This window comes from Geotrypetes seraphini, chromosome 11 (genome assembly GCF_902459505.1).
Source record: "Geotrypetes seraphini chromosome 11, aGeoSer1.1, whole genome shotgun sequence".
NCBI classification, from domain to species: Eukaryota; Metazoa; Chordata; class Amphibia; order Gymnophiona; family Dermophiidae; genus Geotrypetes; species Geotrypetes seraphini.
The window spans coordinates 112835353-112854645 of record NC_047094.1 but is presented as its reverse complement, the minus strand read 5'-3'; the positions used below and the strand labels follow the sequence as shown (position 1 = coordinate 112854645).

The following is a 19293-nucleotide window of genomic DNA, read 5'->3' as shown; positions in this document are numbered from 1 at the left end:
TTTAAACAAGCACTCCGGTCGATTCTTTTATCATCGCCTAGCGACTCTTCCCAAGCGCGGCGTCGGCTTTTGACAAGCAAAAATCAGCGAAGCGCATCTCTGGCATGGGTTTTGACTGTGGCTCAGGAAAAAAAAATTGCGTGATTCGCATATAGGGCTCCTTGTACGAAGGTGTGCTAAGCGTTTTAGCGTATGCTGTAGAGCGCGCTAGCCGAAAATTACCACCTGCTCAAAAGGAGGCGGTAACGGCTAGCGCGCATAGCAATTTAGCACGCGCTATTCCGCGCGTTAAGGCCCTAGCGTGGCTTTGTAATAGTCTTTCTTGCTTTTTTTGGGGGGGGGGATGGGGTGGACAAAAGCATACTTAAGTGCATGTATTATAGCCGTGTCTTATGTATTTCTGCCTGTGGTTCATGATCAAATTTGACATTAAAAACAAATTAGAAGATTTACGTGAATTATAGTAGTTTTGGGGGGAGAAAAGGCATGTCTTAGGCACGCTTGTTGAAAGCTGACGTTGCGTCTCCCCTCCCATCATCCAGTAGCTCTGGCATGCCTGTGATCGACGCACCGCTTACGGCATTTCTTTTCCCGGCACATGCGCACATTCACACCTCTTTCGTGGTGTACTGTGCGCATAGACCAGTCACAATCACCAGCGACTCATCGCATGTGAATTTAACGAACCTTCGCTACTCTCCACCAACCTCATTTGCATGCGCGGTTTTTTAAAAGAATGACTCGCCTTTTTGAAATTGCTACAATAATGGCTGTGACAACGGCCCGTCGGTTTTTACTGCAAAGTTTTGAGAATCCAGCCCTAGATCCCTTCCTATAGCAATGAACTATAATGCCTGACTGTAACAATACAGTAATATTATAAAGTGCTTCAAGAGCCTCTTTGAGACTTGTAAAGAGTATATAAGAACTTTAAATAAATAAATAAATAAATGAAGGGCAAGACTTAGGACTAGATTCACAAAGCAAACCGATCGTGTACCCTTTACTATCAAATTTCTATCAGGCCTGATTCACTTACCTCTCCTGCGATCCGCTTCGAATCCATGCATGCAAATGAGGTGAAACGTATGCAAATTGGACAGCGACCCGATTCACTACGTCAAATTTCTGATCTGACTGGGCTGGCCGATCACCTGAAGAAGCGACTGCTGGGGACCAGTCGAAAACGTCTTTCCGACTGGAAGCCCTGCTCTGCCCTGCAGTGTCTCCTGCCTGCTCGCCCCGAATGCTGCCCTGCTTCTTATCTCCTTTTTCCGATGCTCTTCTCCTGCCTGCCCCGAACTGCCATGATTTCCTGCCTGCCTCAACTTTCCCACCCTTCCCCGCAGTGCAAGCCTGTGGTTTTAACCCGCGGGCTCTAAGCGGGTTAAAACCACGGGCTCCATTTATCTTTTAATTATTAGTGAACGGGACCAGCTTTCTGGGGTCAGTGGCGGTGGTGGCATTTGGTTCAGTCTCCCCGAAGTCCTGCCGCAAGTACAAAAAAGTTTTTTAAAAAAGATAACTGCTCCTATGGTCTGCGCATGTGCAAACCATGCAGGCAGATGGGGGGCATTCCTTCGATCGCCCATATCTGCATTTTTTGGGTTTCTGAATTGATCGGACCTGCCCGGATCGGGCCCGATCTGGCAGGTTAGTGAATCCTGGCCTTAATGTTTCTGTATTTAGATTTAGCTCATATCTAATCTGTGCTAATGCCATTAACCTGCATCATTTTACCACAGCTCCCATTTTAAACAATGCAACTTAGGGGGCCCTTCTACAAAATCTGGACTTTATGCATTTTTTTTTTTTAAGTTCAATAAGTTTTTATTGAAATTTTTTAACAAAAAACAAACAAACCAGAACCACACAAAAACATGCATTTTAACAAGGGACTTCCTGCTGCTTAGGCAACACAGATGGGTGCTCAAGTGGTGAATCTCTTTGAGCATCCCCACAGCTAGGTGTTCCACTGTGGCAGTTTTGGAGGGGACCTAGGTCCTCCAAGACTCCCCATAGCTATGCCTCTGCCAGTGGGGTACCGAAGGTAGGAGGGGCCCGGAGCGATGGCAGCCCCTACCGCACCCTACTTCTCCACTCCACGATTAAAGTATTAGGAATCATTTTGGATCAACATCTCACTATGAAAACTTGGATAGACGCAGTGGTACGTAAAAGTTATTTCGTTTTATGGAGAGTACGAACAAATAGACCTTATTTTGATTTTTCTGCCTTTAAACTACTGGTTCAGTCATTACTACTGAGTCTTTTTGATTATTGTAACATTATCTATCTGACAATCACTGGCGAGATTATTACTGATACAAAATACAGCAGTTAGACTGATCTACGGTTTGAAGAAATATGATCATGTTTTATGTTATTCTTTTGTGAGCTGCATTGGCTGCCTATGGAGGCCCAGGTACTGTTCAAACTGGGTTGTTTCTGTTATAAGGCTCTATATGGTTAATAGATTTTCCATAGCTACATACAAGGGTTGCAAAAAAATTCTTAATCATGTTTTAGCATTTCAGGCAGCTTCACATGACAAAGAATTTCGATCACTGTTGCTCACAGCAGCTCATCCTTATAAACACTTCAGAATACAGTTGAAGTAAATGAAGCAAGCCTCCTCATTGGTCATAATTATTTCATTGCTATGAAAAACTCATTAATGCCTTTAACAGACTTATCTTAGGCAGCAGGGAGGGACTCTGACGTGAATTCACGTTTCGTTATTAGCTGTATCAAGGATAGTCCCCATAAAGAATCAAATCACCATACTCTCCATGCTGTGCATTTCAGAGTCCCTCCCTGCTGCCTAAGATAAGTCTGTTAAAGGCATTAATGAGTTTTTTCATAGCAATGAAATAATTATGACCAATGAAGATGCTTGCTTCATTTACTCAAACTATACTTGAAAAAGAAAGTTTAAGTGTAGCCGCTGAGGTCATTATGTACTAAGTTTTTTTGACTACGAGTACATCCAAGAGAAATGAAGTTGCATTGAAATGTTATTGGAAGATTGACATAAAATAAGTCAGGCATAAAAATATAAACTGGACTCCAACACGGTTCGTGTTTCGGCTAGGGTAGCCTTCCTCAGGGGTATATAAAATAGAAGCCCAGTAGATGGCGCCAGAGTACTACTAATCAAACGGATTACTCTCAAAGTGTGAAATCTGACACGGTACCAAAAAAACCCCGCTGTGCCGATATTGAAAAGAATGCTACAGAATACAAAGGGCCCATAACTTTTAAGCTCCTAACTGAGTTGAATTTTCAGCTGTTATGCTTTTAAATTTGTGCCCTATGTTCAGCTCAACGTAGGAGCATAAACTTGGGAGCTCAGCATTTTGGCCCGGATTCTGTAACTGGCACCGTTGTCGGCATGATGCCGATCGCATGTCAATAACGCAACGACGCTGGTTAGAGAATCGCGCCTCCGGCAAAGGTAGGTGCTGGAAATGTAGGCCAGGGTTTTCCAGATCTACATTTCTGGTGCCTACCTTTGATGTAAATCACACCTCTATAGGCACCGCAAAGCACCTGTGGAGGCACCATTCCAGCACCGATTTTTTTTTTTTTTTTAGGCATCGGTTGGCACCTTGAAAAACGGTATTTTCACTGAACGTTGGGCCTTTCTGAATATCAGACCCTTTATTTTCAGACGTGATTTGTAACAATTTAAATACAGCTGACGTTGGATTCCGTTAAGATAGACGTTCTGGTTAGTCTAAAATTTTACATTCCGTTTAAAACTAAATGGTTTAAAAAGTTTACATACACGGTATTTAAAATAAACACATAGGGCTCCTTTTACAAAGGCGCGTTGGCGGTTTAATGCATGTAATGGCGCGCATTAAACTGCCAGATGCGCTAGCTGCTACCGCCTCCTCTTGAGCAGGCGGTAGTTTTTGGCCAGTGCGGGGGGTTAGCGCGTGATTAAAAGTCGTGCACTTTAACCCCGCTAGCACGGCTTTGTAAAAGGAGCCCATAGTAAAAACAAACAAGTAGCTAAAAACATACGGTAGAGATACCGTAATGTGAGTAGAAAGATCATGGCTAGTTCATCAACTTTGTCAGAAATGCCTTAAAAAAGGCATCAACAAATAGCTGCATCTTTAGTAATTTTCTAAAGCTCCCCTTTTCACAGCAATTACGTATCTGCCCCACCAAGGAGTTCCATAACTTAACTTATTCTAATACAGAAATCTCACCACAGGACAAATCAACAAAGAATGTGATTCACAATCTTAGTAACTAATACGCTTCTCCCTCCGTATTCGCTGTGATAGGGGATTAACAAAACCGCAAATACAGAAAAACCGTGAATAACTTTTTCATATGTTATTTGCTGTTTTCTATTAAAAACCATCATGAATATGGTGAAACCGCGAATAAACATGGTGGGAGACCTGGTCTGTTCCTGAAGGAGAGGCAAAACACGGTGAAGAAAGCGCTGGGAATCAGCGATTTCTCTATGCCAGCTGATGTAATTTGGGGGGGAGGAGCCAGCAAGCTATAAACCGTGAATAATCGAAACCACGAACACGGAGGGCGAAGTGTAAAGATAATGCATCTTATCTATCCGACTATTAAAACAATCCTAACCCCCACCTCCCCTCCCCGGAGACCTGGATCCCCAGTCTATAAGAATAAGACAATATACCTTTCAATTCTTTCATTAAACTTCTTTTTCCATTTGAATGTAACTCTCCCATATATCATTAAACTTTGCTCTTTGATTTGTTAATAGGGCCGACAGTCTATATTTCTCACAGAGTATTCCTAGACATTCCCTCATATCTCTTAATGTAGGTACATCTCGCATACGCCATTGCTGAGCCAATGTCAGTCTAGCAGCTATAAATGCCAAATCCAAAAGTTTAGATTGAGAGGATGGTGCTAATGCAATTTTTAAAGATATGGTGAGATATGGTCATACTTGGACAAACCCATTACGAGACGTGCCGCTGCATTTTGTGTAACCTGTAATTCTCTGGGCTGGGAGAACAATAGTAGCTAAAGCCGCTCCAAGGATGTTTTTTAAAAAGCAACTTGAACAGTTTATTCCAAGAAGCCAGTTCAGTCAGACTTCTGAAAGGTGGGATGTTAGATGTAGTTCTTGCAATTAGTTGGATGTCTGGGGCTAGTGATGGACAAGACCTGCTAAATTAATAGAACAGCGCCATCAAGTGGTGTCACACATCTTGTGCACGGCATGCAAGAACTTCCTACATGAGCTCAGATCCTTCTATAAGCCCAGGTGGCTGGTTTTGCAGACATTTACGAGAGCCAAGAACACGAATGCAGAATGGGGAAACTATATAGACAAGTGTGTGGGTGGGTGTTGTTCAGTCTCAGGGAAATTAGATTTCCAGGACTGAAGGAAGTCTGGGCTAATAAAGGGCTAGATTCACTAAGCAAACCAATTGGGTACCGCTCGGTTTGCGCTCACTTTCCGACTCCGGCTGGATTCACTCACCTTCCTCCAGACCCCATCCACACCCGATCCGACCTGCGCATACAAATGAGTAAAAAGGCATGTAAATTTCTTAACGCGTCGATTCATGAAACCATTTCATCCAAACCGACTGGCCTCTTCTTGTCCAAAAAGTTACAACTATTTCTGCCTAGCAACTGATGCGTGTATGTTAAGAACCCCAGGGTCACAAGGAGCAGCGCTGGGATTGAACCTGCAACCTCACAGCAAGGCAGCAGCTCTAACCACTTGGCCAAGCCTCCATTCCAGTGCTGAGAGAAATTTGGACTAACTACCATTGATCTTTTATATTTTTATAACATCGAATTTTACAGCATTATATTTGAATTTTTTCTAAGCACTTGCACTTTAGTTTTTCCTTATACCTTTTGTGGTTTTGGGGAGTTTATTGACGCCTATTCAGTATTTTAAGATTCATTGTTTTTCTTTATACTTATTTTTTCACTTATTTGTTCATATTTTTTCATGATTTTTTCTATTATTTTTTTAGTTCTCTCCCTTGATGGTAAAGTTAATAAGGCACTGATTATTCATTATTTTCACTTATTGAGTGTTAATATTTTTATGGACTATATGAGGTATAGGGCTATCCTCATTATTTCTGGTGCTAGACATCCATAAGGTACTGCCCGAGCCTATAGTATCTCGTTCATCCACAAAGGCTCAAACTGATGTCCATTATTCAATTTTTGAGCCTTTGCTTTTCCCTTAAAGGATGAGGATTACTTAGCCGATTCTTTATTTATTTTGTTTTGACTTTATTGGCTATTCTAGTCTTTTGGGTTTTGTTTTTTGAGCCGATATTGAATAACCAGGTCTAATTCAGCCCTTGGCTGTCAGCGGCTTTAAAACCCCTGACTACCACAGGCTGACTATCATCAGAATACTTTGGAAAATAGAAAAGTTGCATGTTTTGTTTCTGTTCCTGCCCTAACCCCACTCCCCAGAATGTCCCCTAGTTAAGGCAGGTAAGAGTACCCCCATTTCTGTACTTGTAAAAACATAGAAATAGGACAGCAGATAAAGGCCAAATGGCCCATCCAGTCTGCCCATCCGCAGCATCCACTCTCCTCTCTCCCTATAGGCTGACTCTTAACACTGGCATTGTGAGGTCATAGAGCTTTATGGTAATAGGATGGCAGATAAAGGCCAAATGGCCCATCCAGTCTGCCCATCCGCAGCATCCACTCTCTCCCTATAGGCCAGGGGTGTCAAACTCAGTCACATTAAGGGGCCGAAATCCAAAACACAGGCTAAGTTGTGGGCTAGACCCCGCCCAATCTCCATTCCAGACCCCACCCCCATAATAGTACTAATTGTAAGCATTTTTCCCATTAATTTTTCATATATACACACACAATATAATCTTATTAACAACACATAATGGTTAACCACAAAATTAAACTACACAAAGCACACTGTATGCTTCTCAACATTCATTCCTACCAGATCACAGATAACCCCTATGCAAATACGGGGCCAAAACCTAAAAGTACTAATATATACAAAGGAAACCCTAAAATTCAAGATTCTGCATGCAGTACAACCCCAGAGAAAAAGAAACAAATGCATTTCTTCCTCAACAGTACAAAATATAGACAGCAGATGTAAATTCTCAAAATTGACACAATTCAACCACTTAATTGAAAATAAAATCATTTGGGTGTCTTACATTCTGGCTGGCTCCTACCTGGCTGATTTATGCGGCTCGTAGTCCGATGCCCCCGGTGTTATCTTGGGGCCGGCTCCCTCCTCCTCACAGCCGCAGTGTGCACGAAGCCGCGTCCTGCGCGTGAACCGGAAGCCGAGTGCAGTGGCTCCTCGGGCGTCGTGCACCTGAACCAGAAGCTGCGTGCAGCCCGCCTTCTCTCTGACGTCGCAATGTCAGAGGGAATGCTTCTGGATGAGGCGCGAGGAACCTCGTGCACACTGCGGCTTTGAGTAGGAGGGAGCCGGACACAAGATAACACCGGGGGCATTGGACCGCGGGCCGCAAAAAACAGCCAGGCGGGCCAGATTCGGCCCCGCGGGCCTTGAGTTTGACACCTGTGCTATAGGCTAAGACTCTTAACACTGGCATTGTGAGGTCATAGAGCTTTATGGTAATAAGATGGCAGATAAAGGCTAAATGGCCCATCCAGTCTGCCCATCCGCAGCATCCACTCTCTCCTCTCTCCCTATAGGCTGACTCTTAACACTGGCATTGTGAGGTCATAGAGCTTTATGGTAATAGGATGGCAGATAAAGGCCAAATGGCCCATCCAGTCTGCCCATCCGCAGCATCCACTCTCCTCTCTCCCTATAGGCTGACTCTTAACACTGGCATTGTGAGGTCATAGAGCTTTATGGTAATAGGATGGCAGATAAAGGCCAAATGGCCCATCCAGTCTGCCCATCCGCAGCATCCACTCTCCTCTCTCCCTATAGGCTGACTCTTAACACTGGCATTGTGAGGTCATAGAGCTTTATGGTAATAGGATGGCAGATAAAGGCCAAATGGCCCATCCAGTCTGCCCATCCGAAACATCCACTCTCTCCTCTCTCTCTATAGGCTAAGACTCTTAACACTGGCATTGTGAGGTCATAGAGCTTTATGGTAATAGGATGGCAGATAAAGGCTAATGGCCCATCCAGTCTGCCCATCCGCACCATCCACTATCTCCTCTTCTCCCCAAGAGAGAATCGTTCATTTCCAGGGCTAAAACATTTTTATCAGCAGAAATGGCTTTGAAAGTTACTTTCTTAGTAATCTCATGGGACAATAGGGACTTCCAAAAATATTGTTAAGATCAGTAACTTTGCAGCTCTGCCTCGGGGTTGTTTTTCACCCTACACCACAGTTTGCGTGTTTTTCATCTTATTACTTACATAATGCGAGAGTTTATGATGCAGTTTCCACAATTAGTGCCCAAATTTACAATAAAGACAGCTTATGTAATGAGATTTTTTTTTTTTTAAACATGGGGTGGCTTATTTAACACTGCATTACAGCACTATACCCAGTGTTACATCCCTATAAGACAGTGGTCTCAAACTCGCGGACCAGGAACCACATGCGGCTAGCCAGGTACTATTTTGCAGCCCTCGGTATGTTTATTCAATTCAATTTTTTCAATTTTTTTTTCTATACCATTCTCCCAGGGGAGTTCAGAACGGTTTACATTAATTTATTCAGGTACTCAAGCATTTTTCCCTATCTGTCCCGGTGGGTTCACAATCTACCTAATGTACCTGGGGCAACGGGGGGATTAAGTGACTTGCCCAGAGTCACAAGGAGCAGCGTGGGTTTGAACCCCCAACCCCAGGGTGCTGAGGCTGCTGCTTTAACCACTGCGCCACACACAATCACAAAAGTAAAATAAAACCGTTTCTTGATCAAATGTCTCTTTAGCTATAATTTACAATATTGTTATTAAGACTTAGCCAAAAGGAAAGATTTATAAACTATAACGAGTTTTACCTCATGCAAAATTGTCATTTCTTTAATAAGACATTAACTATTTTTTTCTGAGGCCCTCCAAGTACCTACAAATCCAAAATGTGGCTCTGCAAAGGGTTTGAATTGGAGACCACTGGCTTAACTGTAACCATGACATCCTGTTTGTCTTTGGGAAGCAGAGCTGAGATTGTGATGTCATAATGCCTCATTCCACCAATAAGAGCCAACCTCATCAGTGATGTCACAATGGCTTGATTGTCCTGTTCTCCCCTCTGCCCTTTAACCCAGCCAGCGGATTAACCGTTCCCCTTAACTCAGTGGTCTCAAACTCTTTAATAAGACATTAACTATTTTTTTCTGAGGCCCTCCAAGTACCTACAAATCCAAAATGCGGCCCTGCAAAGGGTTTGAGTTGGAGACCATTGCTATAAGACATATTAAGGGACAACACAGGTTAGTACCCTAACGCAGCTTGATAATTCCCCCCTCCCCCCAACACACAAATGCCGTGTTAGATTTTTAACACAGAAAATGCCATTTTGAGTTGTGGAAGGGTGGAAATTCACCTTGGAATTAATATATAGGTTATTATCACCTGGCTACATCATGTCATTTGTCATGTTAACTTTTGCTAGCAATAGAAATGCATGGAAGGCCCTGAGAGTTATCACAGAGGTTTCGCCCCCCTAACTGGAAATATAAAAGTATATAAACAAGTATTAAAGAGAAAATCTTAGTGCACTTTTAACAAGGAAGCCTCTAAATACTGTATTTAAATGAGCAGCTGAAATGCAAAATTATGCAAAGAACATATTTTAAAACAGTGTAATTTATGCTAATATACACATTTGCATTACTGCTAAACTCTATATTAGAATGTTGCACTTTATCTTTTTTTGTTTGCTTGGTTGTTTTTTGTTTGGTGAGTTATAAAAAAAAAAAAATTTTACACAGACCCTCAAATCCTCCCCCAGTTCAAATATGAATTTTGCTGCAAAGGATGAGCTGCAGAAGGCTAAGGGTGAACTTTAGTTAGGAGAAAGATGAATGGTTCCATACTTTAAAGCGCAAAGATAAATCTTTTGGATGCTACACTCAGCTTAATAGATGTTCCTCCCATGCCCTGCCTTGTTCGCTGTTTTTTCTCCATGTTTCTGCTCAGATCAAGCAGCTTGAAGTATCTTCATCTGTGTTTTGGCTACGGGCCAAACGCAGGGTCTGAGCTACAAGCTGAGACTAGCACTTTGGCTAAGAGTGAGATTCTGTACAATATGGGGGGAAGGGCAGATTTAATGCCTCGGGTACCTGACCCTACTGGGACACAGTGATGTAACCACCCTTGCTCAAATAGAAGGATTAGGGCTTCTGGTAGATATACAGTAGATATCTAAATATATAATAGCATATCAGTAATTTTTCACTTGCGCAGAATAATCTATTAACCACACATTAAAATATGGTCTCAATTCTTGGTTGATCCAGCTCTGTGTTTTGCTTGGTAATGTGAGAGGGTTGGTCAGTGGGCTATGAGGTAGCGTCTCACTAAGTGCCGTTGTATTTCATTAGGTCAGAAATGTGATAGGTCTTGTTGTCACACTTTAGTGTACAGAACAATTCATCGAGAAACGAGAAAAGCAGAGCCCTTCACACATGCCTTTCTCCTTGCATCATACCAAATACAATGCTATTAAAAATCCAGTTCGGCCTTAGTTGCTAACAGCCGTGCCATTACGGTTCGGCATGGGCTTCTTCTAACAAGGGGCATGCAAGGGAGAAACCTGGTGTTAATTGTACCTTCTGTGGTTGGTTCTCATTTAAAAGACCGTTCTTAATGATACAGTAAGGAAGGAAACTGCAGATAAGAAACGGAATTTAATTTAGCACTTTCAAAGCTTTTGGGAGAAGAACATCTTTTAGAAATTCCAGCTAAGAGGCACAACTTACCCTGAAAGCAAATGATAACGTTTCAAGCGCTGCATATTGCTTTCTTCAAGACATATTTTGATAGATTTTCAACAAGATTCTGTCATTCAACATTTTAAAGATTTTCTTCAAGGTTAAAGCTGAAGTGAAGGAATAGGACCCATTTCCTTCCCTAAAGTTTTATTTCTGGCTTGGATTCTTTCCTCGGGGGGTCTTGGCCTAATAAAATCCTGCCCTGGCCTCAGAAGAAAGAGGACCCAAGACTGAGGTGCCACACGACTTAAATTACTAGTGATTCGTTCAGGTTTGATGCTATTTTATTAAAAAAAAAATTTTTATTGCAAACAAGAAAAATTACAACTTCCGACCAAGACAACATATTCTGTAACATGTTCTTCTACCCATCCCCACCCCACCCGTACAGGACCACTCTGCTCGTTGGCCCCACCCTCCCAACCCAACCCATAGGAAACATTCATAACAGAAAATCGTAGGTTATTCAGAATCTGACTGTGACCTTTTTTGGAGACATGACATTCAGATAAGGAGTCCACACTTGAATGAAAGTTTTACGTCGCTTCCGGGAACCTGCTACAGCTCTCCCCTCCCACCGCATCAAGGCACGCAGTTTATTCCTCCAATACCGTACGGAGGGAGGCTGACCAGACAGCCAACGGTTCATGATACATTTCTTCCCTACTATATAACACGTGCTCAAAAACAATCGTTCCCGAGCTGGATGCATATTGAACAAAGTAGAATGGCAAAATAGCATACCGGGTGCCGAGAGCGAGACGGTGGTGTGTAGAGATCTACTCAAAAAGGCAGCCAGGTTTGAAACTATAAGTGCACCTTTGGAGATGGCCACAAAGTACTAGATAGAGCTTAAAGGCACAGGTTTTTCTGTTCACTTCCAAATAAGCAGAAAAACTATGAATAAACCTTTAAATATTGATTATGTAAATGTACTAATGAATTTGCAGAAGGTACTAGAAACATCATCTTTCTCTTCAAGTTTTATCCCCTTTCTCCAAGCCATTCTTCCACTTACCAATATTAACCCTTACAAAGTATGCTTTGTTATAAAGTACAATGCAATAAGGCCCAGAGTTTCTAAACGGCGCCACCTTAAAAGCGGCCGCCAGTCGCGTGTCAATCACGCGACTGCGCTGTTTAAAGAATTGTTCCTCTGGCAAAGGCAAACACCAGAGGTGATTAAATTTGCAGATGACACTAAACTGTTCAGAGTTGTTAAAATGCATGCGGACTGTGAAAAACTGCAGGAAGACCTTAGGAAATTGGAAGACTGGGCGTCCAAATGGCAGATGAAATTTAATGTGGACAAATGCAAAGTGATGCACATTGGGATGAATAATCCAAATCTTAGTTATGGGATGCTAGGGACCCCCTAGCCATTTTGAGCCAATCAGGGCATTTGGCCCCTCCCACTGCATCCCAAGATTTACTGGGAGGGGGAAGCCCCATCATTTGCAGCACGCAGCCCTGTAGGTAGGAGGGAGTGAGTTTCCCTCATGCCATTTTCTCGTCCGAAGGTACGGGGGATGTGGGAGGTGGGCCTAGGAATGTTGGGGGGGGGAAAGTAGGATGATGTTGGGGATGACAGGGAGATGTTGGGGATTTCAGGAGGAGGGGTGTAGGGCTTCCTGGCTCAGCTTATCCTGGCAGGAGGGAATCCCTATCAGCTGAGCTGCCAGGAATCCCTGAAACCGGCGCAGCTGATGGGGATTCCTCTGCTGCAATCAACTTGTGAAAAGCCTACGGGTTTTGGGTTTGGTTTTTTTTTCGCTCTTTGGGTGGTGGGAGGGGGTCGTGCCCACTGGGGGAGTAAAGGGGGGTCGTGCCTTAAATCCTCCAGTGGTCTTCTTGTCAGTTTGTGCACCTTTGTGGAACTTAGGGATTAATAATAGGAAGGAATAGTATATGCTGGAAGGAGAGAAGCTGATATGCACGGACAGGGAGAGGGACCTTGGGGTGATAGTGTCCGAAAATCTAAAGGCGAAAAAACAGTGTGACAAGGCAGTGGCTGCTGCCAGAAGGATGCTGGGCTATATAAAGAGAGGCGTAGTCAGTAGAAGGAAGAAGGTGTTGATGCCCCTGTACAGGTTATTGGTAAGGCCCCACTTGAAGTATTGTGTTCAGTTTTGGAGACCGTATCAGGCGAAAGACGTAAGAAGACTTGAGGCGGTCCAGAGGAGGGCGATGAAAATGATAGGAGGCTTGTGCCAGAAGACGTATGAGGAGAGACTGGAAGCCTTGAATACCCTAGAGGAAAGGAGAGACAGGGGAGATATGATTCAGATGTTCAAATACTTGAAGGGTATTAACGTAGAACAAAATCTTTTCCAGAGAAAGGAAAATGGTAAAACCAGAGGACATAATTTGAGGTTGAGGGGTGGTAGATTCAGGGGCAATGTTAGGAAATTCTACTTTACGGAGAGGGTAGTGGATGCCTGGAATGTGCTCCCGAGAGAGGTGATGGAGAGTAAAACTGTGACTGAGTTCAAAGAAGCGTGGGATGAACACAGAGGATTTAGAATCAGAAAATAATATTAAATATTGAACTAAGGCCATTACTGGGCAGACTTGCACGGTCTACCCTGGGATAGACTGGAGGCTTGGAAGCTCGAAATGCGCTAGGGAGACAAAATTCCTGGAAGCTACACAGGATTGTTTCATGGAACAGCTTGTTAGAGAACCGACGAGAGGAAATGCCACTCTGGATCTAATCCTAAATGGGTTAAGGGGACCTGCAAAGGAAGTAGAAGTAGTGGGACCGTTGGGAAACAGCGATCATAATATGATCAAGTTCAAGGTTGAGGTAGGAGTGTCAAAAGGCAAGAGATCCATTGCGACAACTTTTAACTTCAGGAAAGGAAACTACGAAGCAATGAGGGAATTGGTAAGGAAGAAACTTAGGAACACTTCCAAAACATGGCTAACGGTAAATCATGCCTGGTCCTTCTTCAGGGACATGGTGAGCGAGGCGCAAAATCTGTATATCCCCAGATTCAGGAAGGGGTGTAAAAAGAATCGAACAAAAGACCCGGTGTGGATAACCAAAACAGTGAAGGAAGCGATAGGCAATAAGAAAAAATCATTCAAGAAATGGAAAAAGGACAAAACTGAGGGGAACTGGAAAGAGCACAAGAAGCATCAAAAAGAATGTCACCGTGAGGTTCGGAAAGCCAAAAGAGAGTATGAAGAGAGGCTAGCCAGGGAAGCAAGAAATTTCAAACCATTCTTCAGATATGTTAAAGGGAAGCAGCCGGCTAGAGAGGAAGTGGGACCGCTGGACGACGGAGACAGGAAGGGAGTGGTGAAGGAGGAGAAGGTAGTGGCAGAAAGGCTTAACATGTTCTTCTCGTCTGTATTTACAAACGAAAACACGTCCAACATACCGGAACCTGAACAATTCTTCAACGGAAGTCAGGCAGAAAAATTAACATCCATAGAAGTGAGCCTTGAGGACGTTCGTAGGCAGATAGATAAACTAAAAACTGACAAATCCCCGGGTCTGGATGGCATACATCCAAGGGTTCTGAAGGAATTAAAGGAGGAGATAGCGGAACTACTGCAGCAAATTTGCAACTTATCCCTGAAAACAGGCGAGATCCCGGAAGATTGGAAGATAGCCAACGTTACGCCCATCTTTAAAAAGGGATCAAGAGGTGACCCGGGAAACTACAGGCCGGTGAGCCTGACTTCGGTTCCGGGGAAAATGGCAGAAGCACTGATAAAAGAAAACATCGATCAACATTTTGAAAAAAATGAACTTCTGATAACCAGCCAGCATGGTTTCTGCAAGGGAAGATCGTGCCTAACGAACTTATTGCACTTCTTCGAAGGGATCAACAAACGGATGGACAAAGGAGACCCCATAGACATCATATATCTAGATTTCCAAAAAGCCTTTGACAAGGTGCCCCATGAACGTCTACTCCGGAAACTGAAGAACCATGGGGTGGAAGGAGACGTACATAGATGGATCAGAAACTGGTTGGAGGGTAGAAAACAAAGGGTAGGAGTGAAGGGTCACTACTCCGACTGGAGGAGGGTCACGAGTGGTGTCCCGCAGGGCTCGGTGCTCGGGCCGCTGCTATTTAATATCTTCATAAATGATCTAGAAACAGGAACGAAGTGCGAGATAATAAAATTTGCGGACGACACCAAACTATTTAATGGAGCTCGGACTACAGAGGACTGCGAAAAGTTGCAAAGGGACTTGAACAAATTAGAAGAATGGGCGGCGAAATGGCAGATGAAGTTCAACATTGAAAAATGTAAAGTATTACATGTGGGGAGCAGAAACTCGAGGTACAACTATACAATGGGAGGGATGTTATTGAATAAGAGTACCCAGGAAAGGGACTTGGGGGTAATGGTGGACATGACAATGAAGCCGTCGGCACAGTGTGCAGCGGCCGCTAAGAGAGCGAATAGAATGCTTGGTATAATCAAAAAGGGTATTACAGCCAGAACGAAAGAAGTTATCCTGCCGTTGTATCGGGCGATGGTGCGCCCGCATTTGGAGTACTGCGTCCAATATTGGTCGCTGTATCTTAAGAAGGATATGGCGTTAGTCGAGAGGGTTCAAAGGAGAGCAACACGTCTGATAATAGGTATGGAAAACCTGTCATATTCTGAGAGATTGGAGAAGCTGGGTCTCTTTTCCCTGGAGAAGAGGAGACTTAGAGGGGATATGATAGAGACTTACAAGATCATGAAGGGCATAGAGAGAGTAGAGAGGGACAGATTCTTCGAACTTTCGAAAAATAAGAGAACAAGAGGGCATTCGGAAAAGTTGAAAGGGGACAGATTCAAAACAAATGCTAGGAAGTTCTTCTTTACCCAACGTGTGGTGGACACCTGGAATGCGCTTCCAGAGGACGTTATAAGGCAGAGTACGGTACTGGGGTTCAAGAAAGGATTGGACAAATTCCTACTGGAAATGGGGATAGAGGGGTATAGATAGAAGATTACTGCACAGGTCCTGGACCTGTTGGGCCGCCGCGTGAGCGGACTGCTGGGCACGATGGACCTCGGGTCTGACCCAGCAGAGGCATTTCTTATGTTCTTATGTTCTTATGTGTCTGTATATGGCCGTTTGGTGGAGGATGGGCTGGAGAGGGCTTCAATGGCTGGGAGGGTGTAGATGGGCTGGAGTAAGTCTTAACAGAGATTTCGGCAGTTGGAACCCAAGCACAGTACTGGGTAGAGCTCTGGATTCTTGCCCAGAAATAGCTAAGAAGAAAAAATTTAAATTGAATCAGGTTGGGCAGACTGGATGGACCATTCGGGTCTTTATCTGCCGTACGTCCAGGTGGAAGCCCATCCGATTCCCGCCCCTAACACACCTCCCACACGCCCCTTTGCTCTCTGGACGCACAGCAGCTTAGAAGTGCTGCCGCACATCCAGAAAGTTAGTTTTGATTATCAGCACTTGGACGTCCAAGGGCCGACTTAGGCTGGTTTTTTAGACATTTTAAAGTTTTGATTACGAGCCCCATATTTGTTACAAACATCTATAAATAACAAACGATTGCAGAACCTACCTCATAAGCACATCAACTAAAAATAAAGGCTCAATACTCATATTTCATGTATTTAATAATGATGGTATGTTGGTGTTGCAGCCAAATTCCATGTTTGGTTCAATGTAAAGCAACTTCCCAGAATTTAACTTCTTTATGCTGTCAAAAAAGAGCTCCTGCCTTGCCCTTTAGTAACCTCGGCTGGATTTTCTACAAAGCGCTTACTTCTTTATTAGTGATCCGATTTCTTCATTTGCTCGAATGAATCCACTCAGGGATGCTGGGGCAGAATGGATTTCAACAAACTTCAAACTAAAGGCAAATGTACACAATTTTTTTTGTATTTTTTTCTTTTAAGGACTGTGACCAGATCCACATAGATGATGTCTCTTCAGATGACAATGGACAAGACTTAAGGTGAGAAATTTACTGAAACAGAATCTACTCTCTGGTTAGCTCCTGTGTTCACTGATATGGCTGGAGGCTAATTAATGGGCTCCATGCTTCCTGCTAGATAATTTAACGGGCGTGAGAATCATCTCTCCTGTTAAAACTGCAGGCGCGTTGTGCATCCTTGGTAGAAATACCTTCGATTCATCTTGCCACAATTCGTTTGTTAATTATGGTTCATTTTCAGAAATACAGTGGTACCTTGGATTACGAGCATCATCCGTTCCAGGAGCATGCTCATAATCCAAAATGCTCGTTTATCAAAGCGAGTTTCCCCATAGGAAATAATGGAAATTCGCTTTGATACGTTCCCACCCTCTGAGGCCAGCGGCGCTGCTCTATCCACCTCCCCCCCCCCCCACAAGAACCGGCATTGCTCCCCCCGACGGCCCCCCCTGCGATCCGGAAACCCCCCCCCCTTTCTTCTTACTGTCATCTGGGTCTGGGCACCGGCACCGGCATGTCCTGTGCGTTGGTGCCGGTGCCCGAAGATCGGCCTCCTCTTCTTGCTGGGCCTTGAGATCTCCGAGAATCTCGGAAAGAGCGTGAACTCGCAGGCCTTGAGCATGCGCAGATGCTCAAGGCCCAGCAAGAAGAGGAGGCCGATCTTCAGGCATTGGCACCAACGCAGAGGACATGCTGGTGCCCAGATGACAGTAAGAAGCGGCGGGGGGGGGTGCCCAATCGCGGCGGGGGGGTTCCAAATTGCGGCGGGGGGTGCCGGATCGTGGGGGGAGGGTGCCAGATCGTGGGGAATGCCGCTCGCAAATCGAGGCACACTCGGTTTCCCAGGCGCCGATTTTGCGAATGTTTTGCTCGTCTTGCAAAACACTCGCAAACCGGTGCACTCATAAACCAAGGTACCACTGTAATGGCCTTTTAAACAGCTGGTTTTCTGGGAACACCAAAAGGTTCTGCAACACAAAGGGCTCCTTTTTATGAAGGCGCGTTAGGGCCCTAACGCGTGGAATAGCGCGCGCTAAATTGCCCCGTGCACTAGCCGCTACCACCTCATTTTGAGCAGGCGGTAGTTTTTTGGCTTGCACGGGGGTTAGCACATGATGAAAAGTTGCTAATGCAGCTTCGTAAAAGGAGCCCTAAGATTCTTCAGTATTTAGCAGACTGAAATGTATGTGTCGCCGCTATAAATCCATTTCTTATCCATGTGGATAACGAGTCGTCTAGGTTGAAAACCAAGTAGGCGCCTTTTTCCAGCTGAGTTTATAAAGACTTATAGGCCCTGATATGTCTTTTAAAAAGACTGCCTATAAATCTCACCAGCTACCCAGCGCCTCCACCGACATGCAATGTTTCAAAGTTTTCATCAGGGTCAAGGGAGCGCACAACATGAAAACTGCTTGCTAATTACATGCTGGGAGCCTCGACCCTGATGAAAACTTTGAAACATGGCATGTCGGTGGAGGCGCTCCCGTAATGCACTTTCAGATAAGTTCCTATCTATACATAAAAGTTTTTGAGGAACAAATAGTGACTATTGCTAATTTTGTACAATGACTTCTACTTATTATTGCTAAATTTTCACAAATCTTGCTAAATCTGCAATATATATATAAATATATATGAATCAATAAGTAAGAAAAAATACACAAAAGAAGAAATTGGCTGATATTATCCTTGCATTATACTTTATTTAAAGGAAAGCCAGCCTTCTGAAGATTCTAAATAACAACATAAAAAAAATTATTTGATTGAAAAGACTGTATTAATTACATTTATATATTCTAACTTACTGAGTAGATGGTGAGATTTATGGACATTTGTATAGCCCCAGATGAAATGTAGTTTATAAAAGCTGCAGCAGTCACTTGCTCAGGAGCAAGTGTAAATGTTGATATATAAAGTGCACATGTCCAGGTATATTTTATAAATGGCACATACACATGCTAAACATAGCAACGCTTTTTGAATATTGACCCAAATGGGCTCTTGTAGTGGAAGTCTTCTTACTGCAGAAGTTGACCACCATGGTCTTGCTGAAATAGCTGAGTACTTGATTGTAAACCGCTTAGATCAGTGGTTCCCAACCCTGTCCTGGAGGAACACCAGGCCAATTGGGTTTTCAGGCTAGCCCTAATGAATATGCATGAAGCAAATTTGCATGCCTATCACTTCCATCATATGCAAATCTCTCTCATGCATATTCATTAGGGCTAGCCTGAAAACCCGATTGGCCTGGTGTTCCTCCAGGACAGGGTTGGGAATCACTGGCTTAGATAACCTTGATAGGTGGTATATAGAGAGCTAATAAAATAAATAAAAAAAATAGCCATGTTTTAATGACTTTTCTAAATTCCTTAGTCTCTGCACTAGCATAGTAAATGATGGCAGATAAAACCCAGCATGGCCTATCTACTTCCATTTTTATCTTCTGATAGAAGGGAATGGTCTAACAGTCGGGT

General features: G+C 43.7%; 1 protein-coding gene across 5 annotated transcripts in view; it reads left to right on the top strand.

Moving 5' to 3' along the window:
• EYA2 (EYA transcriptional coactivator and phosphatase 2) overlaps positions 1-19293 on the top strand; it is a 261571-nt gene that overhangs the window by 207777 nt on the left and 34501 nt on the right. For all 5 annotated transcript variants that reach the window (XM_033915077.1, XM_033915079.1, XM_033915075.1 and 2 more), the window contains one exon: positions 16782-16840. In XM_033915077.1, the coding sequence (XP_033770968.1) occupies positions 16782-16840 (59 nt within the window). The remainder of the gene's footprint in view (positions 1-16781; positions 16841-19293) is intronic.